Raw genomic sequence first — 22,092 nt, 5'->3', positions numbered from 1 at the left:
ACCTTAAAGGAATATTCTGGGTTCAGTAAAAGTAAGCTCAGTCGACAGTATTTGTGGCATGTTGATTACCTGTATTAAAAAATATATATATATTCCAACTTGTCCCTCTTTTTCTTAAAAACATCAAGGTTTCAGTGAGGCACTTACAATGGAAATGCACTCACTGGGCACTTTATTAGGAACACTATGCTAATACTGGTTAGGGCCTTCCTTTGCTCTCAAAACAGCCTAATTTCTTCATGGCATGGCTTCCACAAGATGTTGGAAACATTCCTTTGAGATTCTGGTCCGTGTTGACATGACTGCATCAAGCAATTTCTACAGATTTGTCAGCTGCACATTCATGCTACGAATCTCTCGCTCTACATCCCAAATGTGTTCTTTTGGATTCAGATCTGGTGACTAGGAAGGCCACTGAAGAACGGTGAACTCATTGGCATGTTCATGAAACCCGTTTGAGTTGGCTTTTGCTTTGTGACATGGTGCATTATCATGCTGAACGTAACCATTGGAAGATGGGTAAATTGTGGTCATGAAGGGATGCACATGGTCAGCAAAAATACTGTGGCATTCAAACGATGATTGATTGGTATTAATGGGTCCAAAATGTGCCAAGAAAACATTCCCCACACCATTACAGCACTGCCACCAGCCTGGGCTGTATTTCCCAAAAGCATCATAAGCCTAAGTAGATTGTAGAAGCCACTGGCACCAGTAGTTCCTACAATCAACTTAAGCTTGTGATGCGTTTCTGCAACGCAACCCTTGACTGCTGACACAAGGCAGTTGGGGTCCATGAATTCATGTTGTTGGCTGTTCTGACCCTACCATCTGTGTGCCTCAGTAGAAATTGAGATTCATCAGACCAGGCTACGTTTTTCCCAGTCCACAACTGTCCAGTTTTGGTGAGCCTGTGCCCACTGCAGCCTCAGCTTTCTATTCTTGGCTGACAGAAGTGGAACCCAATGTGGTCTTTTGCTCTCGTAGCCCATTCGCTTCAATTTGTTGCTTTTCTGAAATGCTATTCAGCTCACTACAATTGTACGGAGTTGTTATCTGAGTTAGCGTAGCCTTTCTGTCAGCTCAAACCTTTCTCCATTGTCCTCTCTCATCAAGGCATTTTCGTCCACAGAACTGGCGCTCACTGGAAGTTTTTGGCACTGTTCTGAGTAAACTCTAGAGACTTTTGTGCATGAAAATACCAGGAGATCAGGACTTACAGAAATACTCATACCAGCCTGTCTGGCACCAACAATCATGCCAAGGTCGAAATCACAGAGATCAAATTTTTTTCCCTATTCTGATGTTTGACGTAAACATTAACTGAAGCTCCCAACTCATACCTGCCTTATTTTATGCATTTCACTGCTGCCACAGGATTGGCTGATTAGATAATCGCTTGTATGTCGAAGGTGTTCCTAATAAAGTGCTCAGTAAGAAAACATGGGACCAATTTTGAAGGGTTTAAAGGCAGAAATGTGAAGCTTATAATTTTATAATGGCATTTTCCATTAAAACTTGTGTATTAGGCACTGTAAAATTGTTTAAATTGTCATTTTTATGGCAGACTACTAAATAACCTGGATTACAAGGTTTATGGCGTTACGTCGTCACTGCAACGATGTTATAAAATTGGATATAACTTTACTCAGAAGAAGTTAGTATATTATTTTATCACTAAAATTAACTAGGTCGGACAAGTCTAATGTAATCAATATTACATTAGTGTACATAAAAGTGTATTGAAGTGTATTTACATTAGTGTAATTTATGCTGTTTTGTGTTGAATAGATCATACATTTTCGTTAACATTAATTAAGTACATTACAACATGAACTAACAATGAACAATACTTTTACTTTTAAAATGGATCAATCTTGGTTAATCTTAATTTCAACATTTACTAATACATTTAACTAAACAATGAATACATACATTAACATTAAAGTAATATGAACTAACAATGAATAGTTGTGTTTTTATCCATTAACATTAACCAATATTAATTAAATTATATTAAACCAATTGTTCATTTTTAGTTCATGACATCTAATGCATAAATTGCATTTTAGATTGTATTTTTGTTGACATTGGAGCCATTTCAACAAAACATGTCAAGGACTTTGAGAGTCAATACAGTACGGTAGACATGGTCAGATGAAATAACTGGCAATCTGAGTAATTATGAGTGACAGTTGGGGGACTAATCATAAGCTCAGAGGTTTTCCTGATAGTCTGAGGCACACACGACAAATGCAACAGAACAACTTTGATTGGGAAGCAAATGAAGGTGTGATTAATTTCTAGTGCACAAGCTGCAGCAGAATCATTCAGAGCCAACTGTTACAGTCGTTTATTAGAGGTGTAATAAACACAATTACATGCACTGCTGCAGCACACACTGTCACAAAAGTAAACAATTAAATGCAAGTACACTAAATTACTGACGTACATTAAAGAAACATTCAGACCCACCAGCAAGAGGTTACTATATTGTGTATAGATTTTCCATTTCCAACCGGGGCATACTATGTAACAGCATCACTTAGTCAGGGCTCTTCAGAAGGCCTTAACACCCCCGTCAGCATATGGTGACCATAAGACCTGCAAGATGTTCTTCTTCTATTACAGAGGAACGTTTTCTTCAATGCCAGCAATCATTGAGGAACCACAGAGCAATGAATGATCGCTTCAGCTCAGACATTTCAAACGCTTTGTGCCTTTTTTGTTTTTACATACTTTCAGTGAACTTTCCTGAGCTCTTGCCAGTTTTATATTTCCATCTTACTCATCTGACAGCAAAGACTGGGTTCTTATAAACCACGCAGAATAGGATGACTTTAACTCATCTAATTATCATCAACAGCGCTCCATGGGGAATGAAAGTAAAATGGCAACATACGCTTAAACGGAAACAGAAGAATGAACCAACTGCAACATTTCTTATTATTATTAGTTATAGGATGTGGTCGGTGCTGGAATTGGCCTCCTAGTATCAGGAAGTGCCTGGGAAAAAATATGAAGTTTAAAGTTCCCTTTGCAAAAAACTACTGCGGCTGTACCATGGTAGAATGATGGTTTCAGACGGTACATTGATTCATATACAATGGTATTCACATGGTTTTGTGTACATTTGAAGTCAAGGAATACCATGGTAATACTTTGGTATGTGTATACAACACAATAATATACAGTACTGTGCAAACGTTTTAGGCACTTGTGTAAAATGTTCCTGGTGAGGATGTCTTAAAAAATAATGACATAAATACTTTTCATTTATCACTTAATGTCACACAAAGTCCAGTAAACATAAAAAAAGCTAAATCAGTATTTGATGTGACCACCTTTGCCTCCCACCTTTTGGGGCTCTGTTGCAGGGCTCCCTGTTCTTCTATTCGAATCTTTTCTATTTGTAAAAGTAATGTTTTGGAGTCTAAAATGTGTTTTTCCTATTGCCATGCTAAAGCTGAAGATGTAAATAACCATTTTAAGACAAACGTTCTTGTAAAGCATCTTAAGTGCCTAAAACTTTTGCACAGTACTGTAAATCCACAAACGTTGATATTTCCATGATAACCTGAAAACATACTTTTCTGTATTGTTAGACCCAATAGCTGCTTATAATAACTGTACAATTTTTCTCAAGTAAATATTTGAAATAAAATCATGTAGTGTTATCTTTAATTATCAAACATGTGTGGTATCTGATGCCAGTTGCTCCATTTGTTTGTACTTTCACACATCTTTTGGTTGAGCAGACCATCTCAAGATGGAGGGGGTTGGCCAGGACAGCAGGGTTAAACCCCTCCTCTTTTCAGGAGTAATCCTGGGATTTTTAATGACCACAGAGTTCAGGGTGTCAGTTCATCTGAAGGACGGTGGAGGTGTTTATTTTGTATTTTTTAACAGATCCCCATCACTATACTGGGGCATTAGGCCAGAGGGAGAACTCCCCCTGCTGGCCTCCATACACCTCTTCCAGCAGCAATCTTCCTTTACTCCAGGAGGTCTCTCATCCAGGCACTGACAAGGCTCCACACTGCTTATCTTCAGAGGGCAACTGGTCTTGAGCTACAGGGTGATAGGTCTGCTGGCATGGTTTCTTTTCTTTTCTTTTCTTTTCTTTTCTTTTTTTTTGATTTGTGCATCTGTGAAGGGTTGGCAGGAGGGCCACGTCACACGGTATGAATCCATCCATTGGTTAAACACAAGGATATGCTGCTCCTGTCCCCCTCCCTATCGTTTAGTTTTACACCCAAAACAGTAAATAATATTTTGACCAATCAGCTTAACAAAGCTTATACCGTCGAGAAACACTATTACAAGTGTCCTATGCATGCTTAGTCGCCTTTCGAGTTTGCTTTTACTCGTAGTTTAATTTGCGTTGATTTCTTTTGCATCACTTTTCGAGACAATGGAGTCACTCCGCCATCAGCGCTTACAGCCCGGTATCGGATACGGAGCGAGCGCGACCGGGACTCTTCGATCCCTGCGGCCCGGTGTAACTGGTACTCTTTCTTCGGCGCAGGCTTCCCATATGTCGGTGTCTGCCTCCCCGGGGCCGCCACCACCACCGCCGCCCCTGCAGCTCCACAGCCTCGGGTCCGGTTTCATGGGCAGCACGGGGTTCGGTTCGGTGGACATGGCGACGGCGGGTCTGGGTCTATCCAATCCCACCAATCCGGCGGTGCTGAGAGAGGCGGTGGACGCGGTGGTCCGGAGCTTTGCGAAACACACGCAAGGATACGGCAGGGGTATGTGGGGTGATCATAAAGATATTTTGCATTATCAAGGCTTTTGGTTGAGTTATTTAATGTAAACACACACAGAAAAGTATTTCATATATATAAATATATGCCTTTACATTCTGCATTATGCTATTTATTTTGTTTAAACATCCAGAAAGGAGTATTAAGCACATATGCATATAGGCCTATTTTATTGTAAATTATATTTATAGAATAATTAATTAGGAACCAGCAAACTCCAGAGTAGTAGGGGTGAACAGGGACGGATTACCGACCGGGCCAATGGGGCCAGTACCCAGGGGCCCTTGACTACCAGGGGGCCCTTGACTGCCCTGGTATGCCCTGGGCTTTAAGGCTGCACAATCTAGTTTGGTGATCTCCCTTCATTGCAAGTCATAATCCGTCCCTGGTGGTGAATATATGTTTAATTGTTATGAAAGTATAATTGCACTTCAAAAAATCATAGTGGTCATAAAATGTCTTCTTGTTTTGACGTTTGGTGTAAAAGATGGCCTAAACATGTTCTGATAGTGATATTATCCCATTGATTTGCCTTCCTAAACAGCGTTGTTGGGCATTATTAGCTAAATGTAGCAGGTTGCGCCCCGCTGACATGCTGACCTAATTATGCTTAAGGGATTATTATTGGATACATTCTGTTTCCAGAGTCCTTTTGAGGCTGTGCAAGTATTTTAATCTACATCCTAAGATGTATAACACAGCCAAATAACACCGCTTTACACATTAATAACTATGCATGAGTGTTATGAATAGCTGTGATCATTTTTGTAGCACTCCTGCCGAAATACACGACCCTTATATCAAATACACAACCATACATTTCCTTTATATCAGCCATTAATTGTGCACTTCATTGTGTACTACTGAGTCACAGTTAAAGGTGATTTTACAAACTTATTATTAGACTTAAACTTAATATTTGAGTAGATATAGACTACTTTGACCATGTTGTTATGTATTCTGATCTGATTTGTTTTCAATCTCACAGTGAACGTGGTGGAGGCCTTACAGGAGTTCTGGCAGATGAAGCAGTCACGGGGCGCAGATCTGAGGAATGGAGCTCTGGTGGTGTACGAGATGGTCCCATCCAATAACCCCCCCTACGTGTGCTACGTCAGTCTTCCTGGAGGCAGCTGTTTTGGGAGTTTTCAGGCAAGCACCTCATGCAACATTCCCTTTACGTTTCCCACCACTGACATACTTCAGTTCTCAGATCTTAAAGAAGTAATGAATTGTCTTTAGTTGCCATCTGGTCCTAAATAAGATTTTGTCGAAATGATTTCTCTTGTGAAATGATTTAAACCAATTTTATGAGCATCTTCAGGACTGTATTACAGTGTGGTTGAAAAACATCTTTGATCTTCTCAGTTCTGCCCAACCAAAGCTGAAGCACGACGGAGCGCAGCCAAAATTGCGCTAATGAATTCTGTTTTCAATGAACATCCATCTCGACGCATCACAGATGAATTCATAGAGAAGAGCGTGTGTGAGGCTCTAGCTTCCTTTAATGTAAGTTCACACTTAAAAACGATGAAACTCCTCATTATTTGACCTGACAAACGAATAGCTGGTAGCTTTTCAATTTGTTTTACATTAAGTTTACAAACTGTTTACCTTAAGTACTCTTTATTTACTGTTTACAGGGAAACCGAGAAGAAGCCGATAATCCCAGTACAGGCATCGGTGCCTTTCGGTTCATGTTAGAGTCGAACAAGGGAAAATCTATGCTAGAGTTCCAAGTAAGCGAGATCATGATCTGAATCATTCCTGAGACAAAAGTTGTGAGCAAATGTAAAACTGTATTTAATATCTACATTGTAAAACTTTTTCTTAGGAGCTCATGACAGTATTCCAGCTGCTCCACTGGAATGGTAGCCTCAAAGCCATGAGAGAAAGACAGTGCTCCCGTCAGGTCAGACAAATATTCTAATATCATTTCATGAATCAAGTCATCATTCATTTCAAATTTCAATCCTTGATATTTTTAAATAGAAAAAGCTTGATGTACTATAACAACATACTGTAACTTTCAGTACTCAAAACTTCCAAATAGAGCACTTTAAACAAATTGGCGAAAAATAGCTTATTTCAAATGTGTGACATGACAGCCCACATTTACACGTCAATGATGCTCTTGGCTAAGCCAAATATGGTGAGTTAATAAAGAGGAAATAGGATAGATGTTATTTCTGCAAACTGCAAATACGAACGAAAATAGTAAAATGTGTGAAAGTCTGCCAAACCTGCTGTTCCGGACATAATTAAAGGGCATGTTTCAAGGGTAAGACTGGATTTTTTTATATAAATAAAAAAACTAAACAAATTATGACTGTTTTGGAGGAAAAAATAAAACAAAATACATATTTTAAGAATTACGCATTTCAATTTCATATCAAAATTCTAGTGTAATCTTTAACAAAATGTAAAAAATGTATAAATTTGTATTTGTATTAATTTAATCTTTACAATTGTGTATTTTTACTAAATAACAATTTTGTAATTAAATACAAATTAAATGTATTACATTTGATTCAATTTTGTTTTGAAATTGAAATGCATACATGTTAAAAAGTGTGTAATTTAAAAAATGTAATAATAAGAATGAAAATATTTAGTTTTTTAATGTGTATTTTGAAAAAATAAAGAATGTAACAATTTTGATGGAATTTTGTTATGAAATTGAAATGTGTAAATCTTAAAAATATGTTTTGAGTGTAAGTGGACCACAGAGAAAAAAATAAAATGATTAAAAAAATGGTGTGATAAGATCTAGGTAAGTTCAGGCCAACATATTGTATTATTATACGTGGAAACAATACGTATTTACAATAAGGTTATATTTGTTAACATTAGTAAATTAACAATATTTTTAATTGGTTAATGTTAATTTATTAAATTACAATTCTTAATTGTTATAGCACATGTTTGTTTATTGCATTAACTAATGTTACTGTATACAATTATTCATTTGGGCTGGACTGGAAAGAGAAATCGGCCTAAGATTTTACATGGCAACTGGCCCAAAGGATGTTAAGGGGGTTCCAAAATGTGTTTTCGCTGTCCTTTTCAGCTTATCGCGATGCCGTTTTGTGGTCCGTTCTGCATTTTAGCTTATCGCAGCTCATTGGGCACGTTTCACGGCCGAACTACCAGCTCGCTCGGTTCTCCCGATGGCCAGTCCGCCCCTGATCGGCCCCAAAGTGCTTCGGCCCACCGGGAAAATGCCCGGTATGCCAGATTACCAGTCCAGCCCTGATTAGTATACAGGTATATAGATTAGTAATTGCTGTAAAAGTATTGTTCATTATTAGTTTCTGTTAGCTATTGTAGTTCACTAATGTTAACAAATACAACCTTATTACAAAGTTTTACTTTATTTACAGTTCAATAAAGTGTCATGTGGCCAATAATGTATTATTTATAACTAACATTTAGCTTGATTTATTTATTTATTTATTTGAAACAGGAAGTTCTTGCTCATTACTCTCACAGAGCACTCGATGACGATATGCGTACACAAATGGCGGCTGACTGGGTCAACCGAGATCGCGCTTTATCTGGTACTATCAATCGGGAGCTTGCCGCTACAGAACGTGAACTGGAAGAGGCCCGACTGGCCGGACGAGAGCTTCGGTTTTATAAGGAAAAGAAGGACATTCTGCTGATGGCGGTGGGGCAGCTAGGTGGGTCGAACACTACAACTCTGCCCTGCACATGCTGAGAACATGAAGAACAACAAACACGGCATGTGATTGTGACAGACCAGTTACCAGAGAAGTCTCATATAGCACTCCCAATCTCAAAACAGCCTTTATAAATGTGTGTGTGTTTGTGTGCAAGGAGTCAATGATTCAGCATCATGGATAACTCCACTGACAAAACAATGTCAATGAGCCGTTTCCGTTTCTGTCAGCGGAGAATGTGTTTTTTAAGGTCTAAACAAATAGTGCATTTTAAACTTGAAACCAAATCAAGTGCTATATTGCTGCATTATTTCAATATTAGTATTATCCCCCAGTATTATCTTCATAGATTGATTGTTCTGGCACATGGACTTACTGTGTCTTGAGTCGGACAAACAGTTTTGTATGAGGCCTTTTTCAAAATATCTTTGCATTGTAGTTCTCTTGAATTCTGTAATGCCCGGGCACTGCTTTTTTTTTAGCTAAACACCAAAGCGCTGCCCATATTTATCTAAGGAGATGCAGGTGGTTGGTGACATTAGACTAGTAAATTTAGATATTCTACATTTATAGTCTCAAAATAGGCTTGCTCATTTATTTGACACATATGCGCTTTAGGTGAATATACAAACCTTTGCTTTGTAGTGATACTTCTAAAGGGATAGTTCACCCAAAAATGGATATATATACCCTCATGCCATAACAGATGTGTCTGACTTTCTGTCTTCAGAACACAAATGAAGATTTTTAGAAGAATATCTCAACTCTGTTGGTCCATACAATGCAAGTGAATGGTGACCAAATCTTTGAATCTCAAAATGGCACATAAAATCAACATAAAAGTAATCCATCAGACTCCAGTGGTTTAATCCATGTCTTCAGAAGCGATCAAAGCAATTTTGGGTGAGTACAAACCAAAATGTAATGCTTCCAATCACCATCTAGTGATCTTGGCATGCGTCAAATGCTAGGAAGTATAATCGAGCTTGAAATCATGATCGTGTCTAGAGACTGCAATGGCCCGATTTACAGTGAAAAGGGAATTACAGTTTGATCTGTTTTCACCCAAAACCTATTAGATGACTTTAGAAAACATGGATTAAACCACTAAAGTTATATGGATTACTTTTATGCTGACTTTATGTGCTTTTTGGTGCTTCAAAGTTCTGGCCACCATTTTCTTGCATTGTATAGACCTGCAGAGCTGAAATATTCTTCCAAAAATCTTTGTTTGTGTTCTGCGCAAGAAAGTCATACACGTCTGAGATGGCATGAGGGTGGGACATTTTTTTGGGTGAACTATCCCTTTAAGCGCATAATGTAAACACATACATATGCATTTATTTTATGTTAACCAAACTTTTACAGTAGTTAATTCCACGAGGGTCGAAAACCTTGCCATAGTTAGATTTTCTCAGATTGTCAAAGCACCTTTTACACTGACCATTACCTTCAACCTAATAATAGAAGCTGTGTAATATTCAGACTCCACAAAATGCACTGTTTTCAGAGTTGTCCCCTGATTAGGATGCCTTCTGTTATTTTTGGCGATTGTAGAGCAGTCATGCTCATTTCAAGGCTACATTTATTTTCTACCTCCTTTCTGAAAGCTTTTATATGCATTTGTGAACATTTATTATCAGATAAATGATTTGGATTGAAACGCTTCACTCAGAATAACACAGGTAGTAAAACCAGATATGCCATTTTATAGACACTTTGTTGCAAAATGCAAAAGTCCTCAAAGCCTATTATGCTTGTGAATTTATAACTTGAAAACAATCTTCCATCAAAATTCATAATCATATGAATACTAGTATTATTGAATGAGTTACTGGGTGGAGTGATGATGTAAATTCAATACTATAGCAAAGAATGTTGTGTTGATCATTTCAAGCAGACCTCAAGTCACATTGTTCAGTATTAGGGGTCACAACAGCATGTAGCTGCTGAACTATAAAACATTTTAATCCACCCTCATTTCATCTTTGAATTGCCAAGCGCCTTTAAGATAAGTGTTTACATTGAAAATTCAGCTTAAACAGACTTGTCTCCTTTGATATGTCCATCATGTTTGCTTTTCCTACTTTCATTCTCACCACATCTTTTTAAATGTGTTGTTGTTAAATGAGTAGCTGCTAAATCTTCACGCTAACACATCAAAATGTCTTTTCTGTTCCAACTAAAAGTGTAATGAAGATCAATGTAGGATGCGCATGGTGTGAAATATTATCCATTATATCGTTAAACAGACACTGCTTTCTGCTCGCTGCTACACTAGAACAGTTTCAGAGATAGCTTTGATAACAGCTGAACAAGACAGATGGTCACCTTATAGTCTATTTATAGACCATAGATCATATTTGTACCACCAAGAAGGCTTAATTCACTAAACTATGCATCCACGGTTTGTATTGTGAATGTTTAGGCGCATTAATTTTGTCAAGTATGGCATATTAATTATTCTCCTCACCTCTTTAAACCTTTATAATGATTCTTCATTACAAGTAGGGGGTTGTATTGGATCACTGCAAATTGTTTATTCATTTTGGACCATTTGAATTTTGTGAAATTACAATGATGAATTCATATCTAATATCTACTATCAATAATAGTATTTGGACTTACTGTGATATTTCAAAGGAATTATCTTATAATTCATGTTGTATTTGCTTTGTGAGTGCATTCTTAATGTACTGTAAATAGATTTGATACTTTGCGAGTATTACAAGTACCCCTCCCCCCCAAACTGTACTTATGTTGGTAACTTGAGACTTTATGTTTGAATTTTCCATCATATTCCCATAAGTGTATTGACGTAATCTAAATTACCTATAATTACATAATAAATTGCATAAAACATGTTGTGCAGATTGTACAATTTTCTACAATTTGTTGGGCCTTTCCACCCGCTCTTGTTTACCAAAATTATTTTTCAATTAACGCTTAAGGTAGTGAAACTGAATCAATGCATGTGAAACATTTTATACGTTCTCTGTTTGTTTTGTATGAATAGTTTAATTGCCATTTTACAGGATTTATAAGATTTTTATGCATAACCAATGTAATTTTTTGTTGATTTATATTCTTTACACGTCAATAAAGACCCTTTTCGTACACCTTTTGTGATGCAATTTTTTTTTCATCTTAAATGGAGACTTATTGCGGGGGCATTCGTAAAGTTACCTGAGGCGCAGGTGTGGAAAACATTGATGAAATAACTGGTGGTCTGTGGAGGCTAGAAAATAGAAGACGACAGACAAGGATGATAAATAAATAAATTCTTCATGTTCATGGAATATTAAAAAATATTATTTTACCTGTAAAGCAGGACTTCCTTTTCTACATCCACCATATTGGGCACACCAATTTCTCCCATTCGTTTTAAAACATTTGGTCTGTCTTGGGCTAAATAGTCATATTTTGGTCATACTAGAAAATAACTGAATTTTATAAGTATTCCTAAAATACTTTATGCCACTTAAGGAAAACTAATTTTATATAATTTGTATAAACAACCTTGCTAACAAACTAAGCTGCTGTTCTTACTAAGCATATTGGCTAAAGGACTTCAAGAATATTGTTAATTTTTAACCCAAATAGTTTACAGGAGGAGTATGATATTAACATATTAACATAAATTAGCCTTTTTATTCTATTCACATCAACATTTAACAGTTTATATAATTAGAAACATTAAATATTACCACAAAAAGTTGTATGTAGAAACTACTTTTTATAAAAATGGAAAAAGCCAGGGGACGTTACTCTGAAAAAGTAATTAATTATTAATTACATCTTCTACAGTGTAATTAGATTACTGTACTAATTACTTTGTCTGAGAAGTAATTGCAATACTTATTACTAATTACTTTCTAAAAAACCCTTATCACCTTCGACCAGATGAAAAATACAAGGATATACATGAAAATGTTCTTTTAATTCTTTAAAATAAATCATATAAAATCAAATAAATTATTAATGAACTGGCCAAAGAATTTAATGGGACAGTGTTAAATTAGAAAACATACATTTTAAAATTAGACATTTAAATTTCGATTTTACATTCACTATTGTTTTATATAGAATTGTTCTATAGTATATTTAACACAATTACATCAGAAGTAACTGTAATTAAATTACTGAAAAATTAAGAGTAATCCCTTACTTTACTTTTTTTTTATGAAATAGTAATTTAATTACCGTAATTAATTACTTAGTAATGAATTACAACTAACGCTACTAATAATACAAAAGATAAAATACAAAGTACATATATATTTTAAATAAAAACTTTATGAAGCACACACAATTTGAGAGAACATGTCAGTTTAAGGCTACAGCCTGGCTTCACTCAATAAGTAAATAAATACATTTATTTGTATATGCATACTACTAGTCTTACATAAATATAGCAGAAACAGGAATAGCATTAGTGGTATGGGTAATGTGCCACTCAGAACCCAGCGATGCTAGTTTTCTTTTACTTCAGGCAAAATACATGACATCCTAAGTAGGGCATTCTGGGGTCCTTTATCATCACGGCGCAGTACTTGACAGTTTATGGGAGAATATTTATGAATTATTACAGAGCATTTATGTTATGCTACGGGTTGTAGCTATGGTCTTAGCTATTTCCAATAAATGAATCCGTTGATATTCAGTCTTAAGCTCCTGTATTAACCATGTTGGCCGCTGCTTCATCGAGGTTTATCATTTCAAATCTTCAATCGTCTTTTAATCGGACACAGAATCTGTCACAAACAGCATGCAAGGTAAACAGCTGAAAATTATGAAATGATAAAGGATGTTCCAGTGCTTATATTCACTTACTTTATGGACAATTACAAGTGTTTTTTGGATTTGTCTTTATATCTCAGAATACAGTTATTGTGGAGCGCTGGTGGAAGGTTCCTTTGTCAAAGGAGGGAAAGCCACCCAGACTCCATCCACGGCGACACAGAGTCTACCGCTTGGTTGAAGATACAAAACACAAAACACTCGAAAAAATGGAGCTCATCCTCACTCAGACAGTTCCCAGTGAGTAGTCTTGTTTACACCGTTACCATGGTAAACTTAGTTTGTGTTGTAAACTTTGGTTCTAAAGTTCTGAAACTTGGTTGCTTGAAGTTGAGTTTGTTTTGCAGAGCTTGGTGGACGAGGGGACACAGTTTTTGTGAAGAAATCATTAGGCCGCAACACTTTACTTCCCCAAGGCCTGGCTGTATACCCTTCACAAGAAAACAAAGACATGTTTGCAGAGGAAAGAAGGGTTAGTTATATCCACATGCATATCTCTGCATTTACAATGCCACATTACAGTATAAAACGGTGACTATGTTTTTCCTGCAGCTACTGCGTGAAGGAAGACCAGAGGATAGAGTGCAGACACGCACGGGACAGCTGGTAAGTTTTCTTATGAATTTTAATTATCCAAACAGTAAAACATCTGTTCAGTCCAATCATGTGATCAAGTGCAAAATTGCTGGCTTCACATTATGTGCAAGTGATATTGGTGTCAACACCGTTTGTCTTTATTTTATTTCTATTTTCTCTTTGTAGACTGTTGAATTCCTGAAGAAGACACAGCTTGAAGTTGCCATGCACACTTCCATTCAGTACTCACTCTCAAAAGAGATTGTTTGCAGACAGTTTCTTAGACGGGTATGACACTGGAGAAAAAAGGCACAATGTGATTACTATCGGTAAACTCGGACACAAAAGTTGTGTCACTGCAGAATGTAAAGGTCCCTCTACACTTCATAAGCAATGTAAGAATGAATGGGAGTGATGTCCTTTAGTGCAAAATCTGGCCATAAATGAAGGTGTATTTGAGTTCATTCAAGTTGGTTCGTAACAGCTCGCCATAGTGAACTTTCACGAAAACTTCGTACTGGATGCTAAACGCTTTCATACAGCCATTGGTCCATTTTATCGGTGGGTGTGACCCGGAGCTCCACCTACTTTAAGGCCAGCAGCTAATTACAGTTACACTGTTGAGTCAGTGAAGATCAGTCAACATGAACACACCTGCAGAGTGCAAAATTATTAGCAATCTGTTGCAATTTTACGTAAATCTGTAGGATAGTTGCATAGGCATTTTATCAAGAACATGTCATGCTTTTTATTTCATTAAATAGTTCTACAAAAGGAATCAAATCTACTCAAATACTCTTAGTGCCCATTTGACATGCTGCTCGCTCATGTGCCTTCTGCAGCCAAAAGCCATTCACACATCAAATGGTTTTTATGAGTCTTGACTATCTAGTTAGCTTGCAGTTCATCTTTATGTCTGAATAACCATGAAACTTCAAACTTTTAAAACTATTTAAAACGTTCAGACAAGGCTCTCTCTAGCCAACATCGAAGTTTTTCTTGAGAAACTTTACCTATCTGGTTACATTACTGTCCATCTGCCTACAGCTTGGTGTGGTTGTGCCTACATATGCTTTAACTCTTCCAGAAGAACCAATCACAGGACCAGGAGAGTACTGGTGTGATGTTACAGTAAGTTATTTGACTTTACAGGCAAGCATTGATATACTTATTGTATTCTATACAGTTAGAAGTGTACAGGCCTGGGTAGCTCAGTGAGTGTTGACGCTGACTACCACCCCTGGAGTCGCGAGTTTGAATCCAGGGTGTGCTGAGTGGTCTCCTAAGCAACAAAATTGGCCCAGATACTAGGGAGGGTAGAGTCACCTCCTCGTGGTTGCGATTAGTGGTTCTCGCTCTCAGTGGGGTGGGTGGCAAGTTTTGTGTGGATTGTGGAGGGTAGCATGAGCATCCACATGCTCTGATTCTCCACGGTATCATTCACAACGAGGCACGTGATAAGATGTGCGGATTGACGGCTCAGATGCAGAGGCAACTGAGACTTGTCCTCCGCCCCCCAGATTGAGGTGAGTAACTGCACCACCACGAGGACCTACTAAGTAGTGGGAATTGGGCTTTTCAAATCGGGAGAAAAGGGGATAAAAAATTTATTGAATAGAAAGTGTACATAAGCAACAGTTTTATTATAATGTTGCTCAAAGTTTCTAAAATGAATTTAGGTGAACATTGGCTTGTTCTTTGTTTGAATTTGCTGTCTGAAGAGTATTTCCTCTCTCAGGTGAATGGAGTGGACACAGTCAGTGTTCCCATGTCTGTGGTGCCGTTTGTGGAGCCTAGCCAACGGAGGCTTATGAAGAAAAAGGAAGATGAACAGCAATCAGATTCAGAATAGGGGTTCCTTGCAACAGAGGATGTGTTGAAGGAAACAACTTGAAAACAAACTCCCAAGGAATTTGTCTATATAAATAAAAGTATTTCTTTAATTTCCTCCTATGATATCTGCTTTTAGTTCTTTTGGCTTATTTCACTTGACTTTTAAAAATTCAAAACATATTTGAATAAATTAATCTTCATAAAGCTATGCATATGCACAGTATGAACATGGCACTAATGTGTTAGTCAATTTTGAAAAGTTTTCCATCTTTGCATCTCATTGCAAAATGGATGCAATTCAGATCAACTTTTCGGTCTACTGAATATGGTTACAACTTTTTTTTTTTTTTTAAATGTGTCACTCCTGATGCAAACCTCTCTTATGGATTCACAATAAATCTTTTGTTAGCTCTTTGTGAAACATTATTATCCCTGCAATTGGTCTTAAATGACAGATTCATTTAACTTAAGCAACTTTGGGAAATACAAGCATATCAAGCATCCTTATATTCGAATTGAGGTAATCAATGTCAGCATTCAAGTCGTTTTCTCTTCTAACTTAAACAGAAATAACGTAAAATTTTAATATTAACTTTAATTTTAGGTTTTCCTTTGTTTCCTGAACAAAACTTCTTAGACATTTTATAGTTTTTTGCCCTGATGCATTTTAAATTTCTGGCAGTGATGTAAGAACTTTTTCACACACAAAAAACATGAAATATTTTTTTTACATTTTCTTAAGATGCAATGAAACTCGTACTTTATTCAAGGTTCAACATTAGGGTTTCGACTAAGAAGCTGTTCAAATAAAAACAAGCCGTTAAAGAAACGGTTCAACTAAAAATGCTAATCCTATCATCATTTACACACTCTCAGACTTGTATGACTTTCTTCTGTGGAACACAAACGAAGATATTTTGATGGAGATATGATCTGTTTTTGTCCATACAATGCAAGTCAATGGTGTCTTAACATTTTTAAGCTCCACAAAGGACATAAAGGCAGCATAAAGATCAATCAGACAACTTGATTGGTTTAATCCTTGTCTTCTAAAGCTATATGATCGGTCTGGGTTAGAGAACCACTCGAGTAGTATGGATTACGTTTATTCTGGAAAGTGTTGGACCTCATTGACTTGCATTGTATGGACAAACAGACATCATATCTCCATTAAAATATCTCTGTGTTCTGCAGAAGAAAGTCATATGAGTCTAAGACAGCATAAGGGTAAGTAAAAGATTTTTGGGTGAACTATTCCTTTAAAAGTCCCACACCCATTTTGTTTTAATTTCCTTTGTCATGTCCTATGTCCCATTAATGATTTATACCTGCCACAGTGTGGAGGACAAGGCCCACCCAGAACATTTCCATCACAGTAACACGCAGCATCCCAGTAACATCATTTAAAAAATATCATGTGATTGGATCTAAATGTCTACTATTATGATACTGGTGACAATTTATGACAGAACTAAAACCAAACCAAATGGAGTACATAATATTTACGGGAAGACAACATTCATATTCAGTAGACATTTGGATGCCATCTTAACCTCTAATAGCAGCCAATACAGCTTTGCTTTCCTTAGCTCCGTTCTGAAATAATACGAACAGGTATCACACCTCTTAAAAGCTGCCGACAGGATATTTTACATTTCTGTATTGACCGCAGTCTCTGTTAAAATCTGCCCAAATGAATCTTTACATCCAGCCTGGCGTCCACTAGAACCCATACTTGGCTTGCGTTTGTCGCCGGGTCAACTTGTTGTCTGCCCAGTTGTTCTTCAGTTCCAGCTCTCGTTCCTTGGCCTGATGAATCAGGTATGTGATTTGGTGCTTGCGTCTCTGTTGACCGGTTGGCTGATCTCCTTTTTTCTGGAAACGAGATTAAATAGTCACACCTAATATCTGTCTAAATTGGAGTGTTTTGTTTGTGCTGCCTGTGCTTACCTTGCTGAAAGACTTGCGTGGCTCCAACTCTGTTGTCATGTTTTTGGCCATCCACTGCTTGTTGCCACTCAGCTGATCATCTCCTTTGATCTCCAGGAACTTGATCTCTTCTCGCCCCCGATTCTGTTTTCCCTGCAGCCGACGAAACTAGAAACAGATCGCAACTATCACTCAGTTTGTAAAAACGATGTCAACATTAGCATGAATGTACAGAATGATAAGGATTAAAACAGGGTTTCAGAGGAATTTCCATAACTTTTGTAGTCATTCATGATTACTGGATTTTAAAAATAAATTTAATAGAGGCTAGTAGTCGACCGAAATGTGCTATTCAATGGCCGATGCCGATATCCAGAGAGCAGGAAGGCTGTTGGCGAATATAAATACTGAAAAACAATACAATTTAACAACAGTAAATCAGATGTATGCAAAATTTGCAAAAAAAGACAAAGTGTTTAGTAGATTTTGCAACTGACATAAGTTAACACTTCTGTTTAACAGCCCAGCAAACATGGTTATCGGCTTATAATCGCAAAATGGACAAATATTGGCCGATTATCACTAATATTATATATAATAGAGATTGCACTCACTCATTTCTGGCCAATGAAATACTTCAGAGCTGATTTGACGTATAATTTATGTCTGTACCACAAATGGTGAAGGACAAGTTTAATACATAAGATTAGGGGTTTTGAAAATTTTGAACCCTAATGCGCAGTTCAGACAGAACACGCCGTTGTGCTAAAGCTAGATGCAACGAACAAAACGTAGAGGTCTTGAGACATGTTTTAAAAATGTAAAGCGCAATGGTCAAAATGTCAGTCTGTCGCATGTCTACATTAAAAAACAATTGAAAAACAGCACAGATTGATACAAAAACGCATTCCGTGTGCACGGCCCCCAAGTATGAGCAACAGTAATATTGACCAAAAAACAACGTACTGCTTCATCATTGAACATCAAAGAGGACCCTGATTCATCTGGCTCAACATCTGCAGGATTTGGGTCTTGGTAGGAACCCTCCCCATAGTAATCCTGTAAAATATATCCATAAAACATCAGCTACTAAAATTACAAGCAATATATCATTTCAATATATAAGTGACGTGTTGTAATTACCTGTGGAGATGCCTCTGGCAGTGGATTCTCTGGAAACTCTTGGTATTGATCTTGATATTCTCCACTCTGAAGGTCTTGCGTGGCTCCAACTGACTTAGTGTAACTTCCTTTATTAGAAGAACCAAAGTCCAGTGGGGAATTCTCCACACTGGGCGGAGTGTGTAGAGAGGGAACATACTGTTGATGATCAGGGTTTTGTAAAGTCACAGACTGTGATGAGCTTTCTGAAAGGGAGAAGTAGTTCTCTGGAGTGACTTCTTCATCACTTCCATCTTCGTCAGCTGCTATTTGTTTGGCTAGCTGCATCGCTGCTGATTTGGCAGCAGCTTTGATGGCTGATGGGGACGGGCTGGTGCCAGAGAGGGTCTGGGACTTTGTTGCAGTTCTCTTGGGCGGATCTGATCCAGGGCGTTTTGTTAGGGTGTGGGGCACCAGGGGCCGCTGGGTCGCCTTCACAACCAGATTCTTAGGCTGGGGAAGTAGAGAAGAAAGACCACCACCGCCCTGGAAGAAATTACGGAAAAATGTTGAGACCTAATGGTGAGCGCTTGTAAGATAGTGAGAGCTTAACTTGACCATCTAAAAGGATCCTAGTGTTAATGTGCCTTCATTTCTATGGGATTTTCCCCAAATCTTCTTAAATGTAAAAGACAGATAATTATTAATGCATTTCATACTGTAAATTTCAGTAATGAAAACATCTTGGCTTGACAAAAAACTAAAAAGTTTGATGGTTATACAGATATTATGTATGTATGGATGGATGGATGTTTGGACGGACATTTGTACAGATGTTTGATTAGACATACACTACTGTTCATAAGTTTAGGGGTCACTTATTCTTTATTTTTTTAACGAACTTATGTACAGATGTATGGATGGACGTATGTGTGGATATATGGGTGTACAGACGTATGGGTAGACAATGTATGGATGGACGTATGTAGGCATGCATGGATGTATGAATGGACTGATGTCTGGATGTATGGACCGACATATGTAAGGATGGATGGACGTATGCATGGATAGATGTGTGTACAGATGTATGGATGGATGGACGTATGCATGGATAGATGGGTGTACAGATGTATGGATGGATGGACGTATGCATGGATAGATGGGTGTACAGATGTATGGATGGATGGACGTATGCATGGTTAGATGGGTGTACAGATGTATGGATGGATGGACGTATGCATGGATAGATGGGTGTACAGATGTATGGATGGATGGACGTATGCATGGATAGATGGGTGTACAGATGTATGGATGGATGGACGTATGCATGGTTAGATGGGTGTACAGATGTATGGATGGACGGATACATGTATGCATGTATGACTAGATGTATGTATGCATGGATAGATGGACGGATATATGTATGCATGTATGACTAGATGTAAGCATTTATGTATGTATGCATGGATAGATGGGTGTCCAGGTGTATGGATGGACAGAATTATGTATGAATACATGGATTGATGGACAGTGGTATGTATACCGGTATATGGATCGATGGAAGTATTTATGGACAGGTGTATGGATGAATGTATGGATGGATGTTTGGCTGCATGGATGGACGGATGGCTGTTCATCTGGCCAGGTGCGAGGCCATTTACATTTTCTGACAGTTGGAATTTGAATAGCCTTGTCCCATTTGAACATTCTGTCAATGTAAGACTATGAGCTGTGATTTACTGCTATGCAAAAACCACAATTCAGATCTTTGAAAAGTCATGGCAACCCGTGTTAGAACAGTCTGCAGATCTGTGCCAAATTTGGTAGATGCAGCTTGGAAGCTCTAGGAGTAACTACTATTGACAGTTTTGGCCTTGGTTTTGGGGATGCTGGAAAAACACCAAAACCATGTCAGTAGAATAACAGTATTTTAGCTTTGTCAAGCCAACGCAATTAAGCTACAAAAATGGCTCATTCTGAAACTGTTGGATTTCTGTTGCCAAAGACCTGAATAAATTAACATCACATTATAAATCATTAACTTTGTAGATAAACTCATGTTTCAAATCTAAAGCTCACTGTCCATTTACATACAGATCTCTTGCAGGTACAGTAGTATAAACTGTTTGCTTATTTCTAAAGGTCATAGAAAGAGAGGAAACCCCAACATTTGAGTTTGAGGACCAAGACACGTATAACAAAATATAAAAGTGTAGAACAAACTAAATGTTATCCATACCTGATGGGATGATTTCTTTCGCACGGGCTCGTCATCATCAGAATCAGACTAAAAATAGATAAACAACATCAGTAACATTTCTATAAAACTATCAAGTCATCCGGCTGACATTAGTAAACCAGTACAACTCACATCTGCTGGCTTTATTTCAGGAATGGTGATTTTAACAGGATCAGTGCGCTTCTTAGGTTTGGGAAGATCCAAATTCATCCTTTTAGGCTGAGAGGCTGCTATCTGAGCTGTGCTTGATTTTTTCGGCACCGGCAGAGACGCGAAGAGTCCCCCGATATTCCCCGCGGGTCGAGTGGGTAAACTCGGCGCGTCATCCCGATCGCTGTCGTCGCTGCTGTCGTACGCTACCAGAGACATCTCCACGGATCAGAACCGATACGATCAAACGAGTTCATAAGAGAGTGAATCAGTGAATCACTTGCACTAAAGCCGCTCAAATCGATCTCATATCCTCCGGCGCTTCAGGTTTAAATGTACTGATTGTCTGAACACACAAATGATCTTCCTACAACTGGACGGAATAGTCTGATAAAGGTCCGATCACAACATCAATGCCAAATTCTTATAGATAAACCAACGTTATACGCTTGCAATAGAATCAATGCATGCATGGAAACTCAGCTTTTAGATCAATAACTTCCCTGCAAGAAACTCGAGCAAATAGCATGAATATACCAATCTTAACAAAGTAACAACTATTTAACAATGATCTGTCGATTCTCTCCAGCCCTTAGAATCCAAAACAAATGTTTTCTCTTCCCTCGTCGTGAAGGATTTTCTCAACTTCCGTTGCAGTTTAATACTGGATTAGGCAATACTGACACCAACTGGACTGGACTAGAGTGTGATCAATGAAGGTGACTCGAGTAAGGTATTGAAAAGGTATACAATAATAAATAACAGCTTCAAATAAGTTCCATGTTAGAAATATCTTCTTTGGGATATGAGGTGCTATCCCATACATTGAAATATGTTTGTCTGAACTTAATTCAGTCATGGACAGTGGTTCCACATATTAGGGGATAGTTCAACCAAAAATGCAAATTCTCTCATTATTTACTCGCCCTCATGATATCCCAGGTGTGTATGGCTTTCTTTCTTCACCACAACACATTTGAAGAAAAACAGAAAAGTGTCTCAGCTCAGTTGG

The 22,092-nt window shown here is 37.7% G+C and overlaps 3 protein-coding genes across 3 annotated transcripts; 2 read left to right on the top strand and 1 right to left on the bottom strand.

Moving 5' to 3' along the window:
* The first annotated feature begins 4,240 nt into the window (after positions 1-4,240).
* lix1l (limb and CNS expressed 1 like) lies at positions 4,241-9,223 on the top strand. Its single transcript, XM_052136026.1, has 6 exons — positions 4,241-4,754; positions 5,758-5,921; positions 6,138-6,278; positions 6,413-6,508; positions 6,604-6,681; positions 8,236-9,223. Exons 1-6 carry the CDS (start codon positions 4,415-4,417, stop codon positions 8,488-8,490), a joined length of 1,074 nt encoding a protein of 357 aa, XP_051991986.1. The 5' UTR covers positions 4,241-4,414; the 3' UTR covers positions 8,491-9,223.
* A 3,767-nt stretch (positions 9,224-12,990) lies between these two features.
* LOC127651003 (39S ribosomal protein L9, mitochondrial-like) lies at positions 12,991-16,076 on the top strand. The gene is made up of 7 exons (XM_052136696.1): positions 12,991-13,227; positions 13,333-13,492; positions 13,600-13,724; positions 13,805-13,858; positions 14,015-14,116; positions 14,876-14,959; positions 15,567-16,076. Exons 1-7 carry the CDS (start codon positions 13,138-13,140, stop codon positions 15,678-15,680), a joined length of 729 nt encoding a protein of 242 aa, XP_051992656.1. The 5' UTR covers positions 12,991-13,137; the 3' UTR covers positions 15,681-16,076.
* Positions 16,077-16,222: 146 nt separating this feature from the next.
* Positions 16,223-21,715, bottom strand: LOC127651002 (proline-rich protein PRCC-like). Its single transcript, XM_052136695.1, has 6 exons — positions 21,063-21,715; positions 20,931-20,978; positions 18,734-19,237; positions 18,557-18,649; positions 17,612-17,758; positions 16,223-17,536 (listed from the first exon to the last, which is right to left on the bottom strand). The coding sequence occupies exons 1-6, from the start codon at positions 21,297-21,299 to the stop codon at positions 17,384-17,386; spliced, it is 1,182 nt and encodes a 393-aa protein (XP_051992655.1). The 5' UTR covers positions 21,300-21,715; the 3' UTR covers positions 16,223-17,383.
* Positions 21,716-22,092: the final 377 nt, after the last annotated feature.

The sequence above is a fragment of the Xyrauchen texanus genome, chromosome 10, assembly GCF_025860055.1.
Source record: "Xyrauchen texanus isolate HMW12.3.18 chromosome 10, RBS_HiC_50CHRs, whole genome shotgun sequence".
NCBI lineage: Eukaryota > Metazoa > Chordata > Actinopteri > Cypriniformes > Catostomidae > Xyrauchen > Xyrauchen texanus.
Note: the sequence above shows the minus strand (reverse complement) of the source record. Positions and strands in the feature narration are given on the sequence as shown.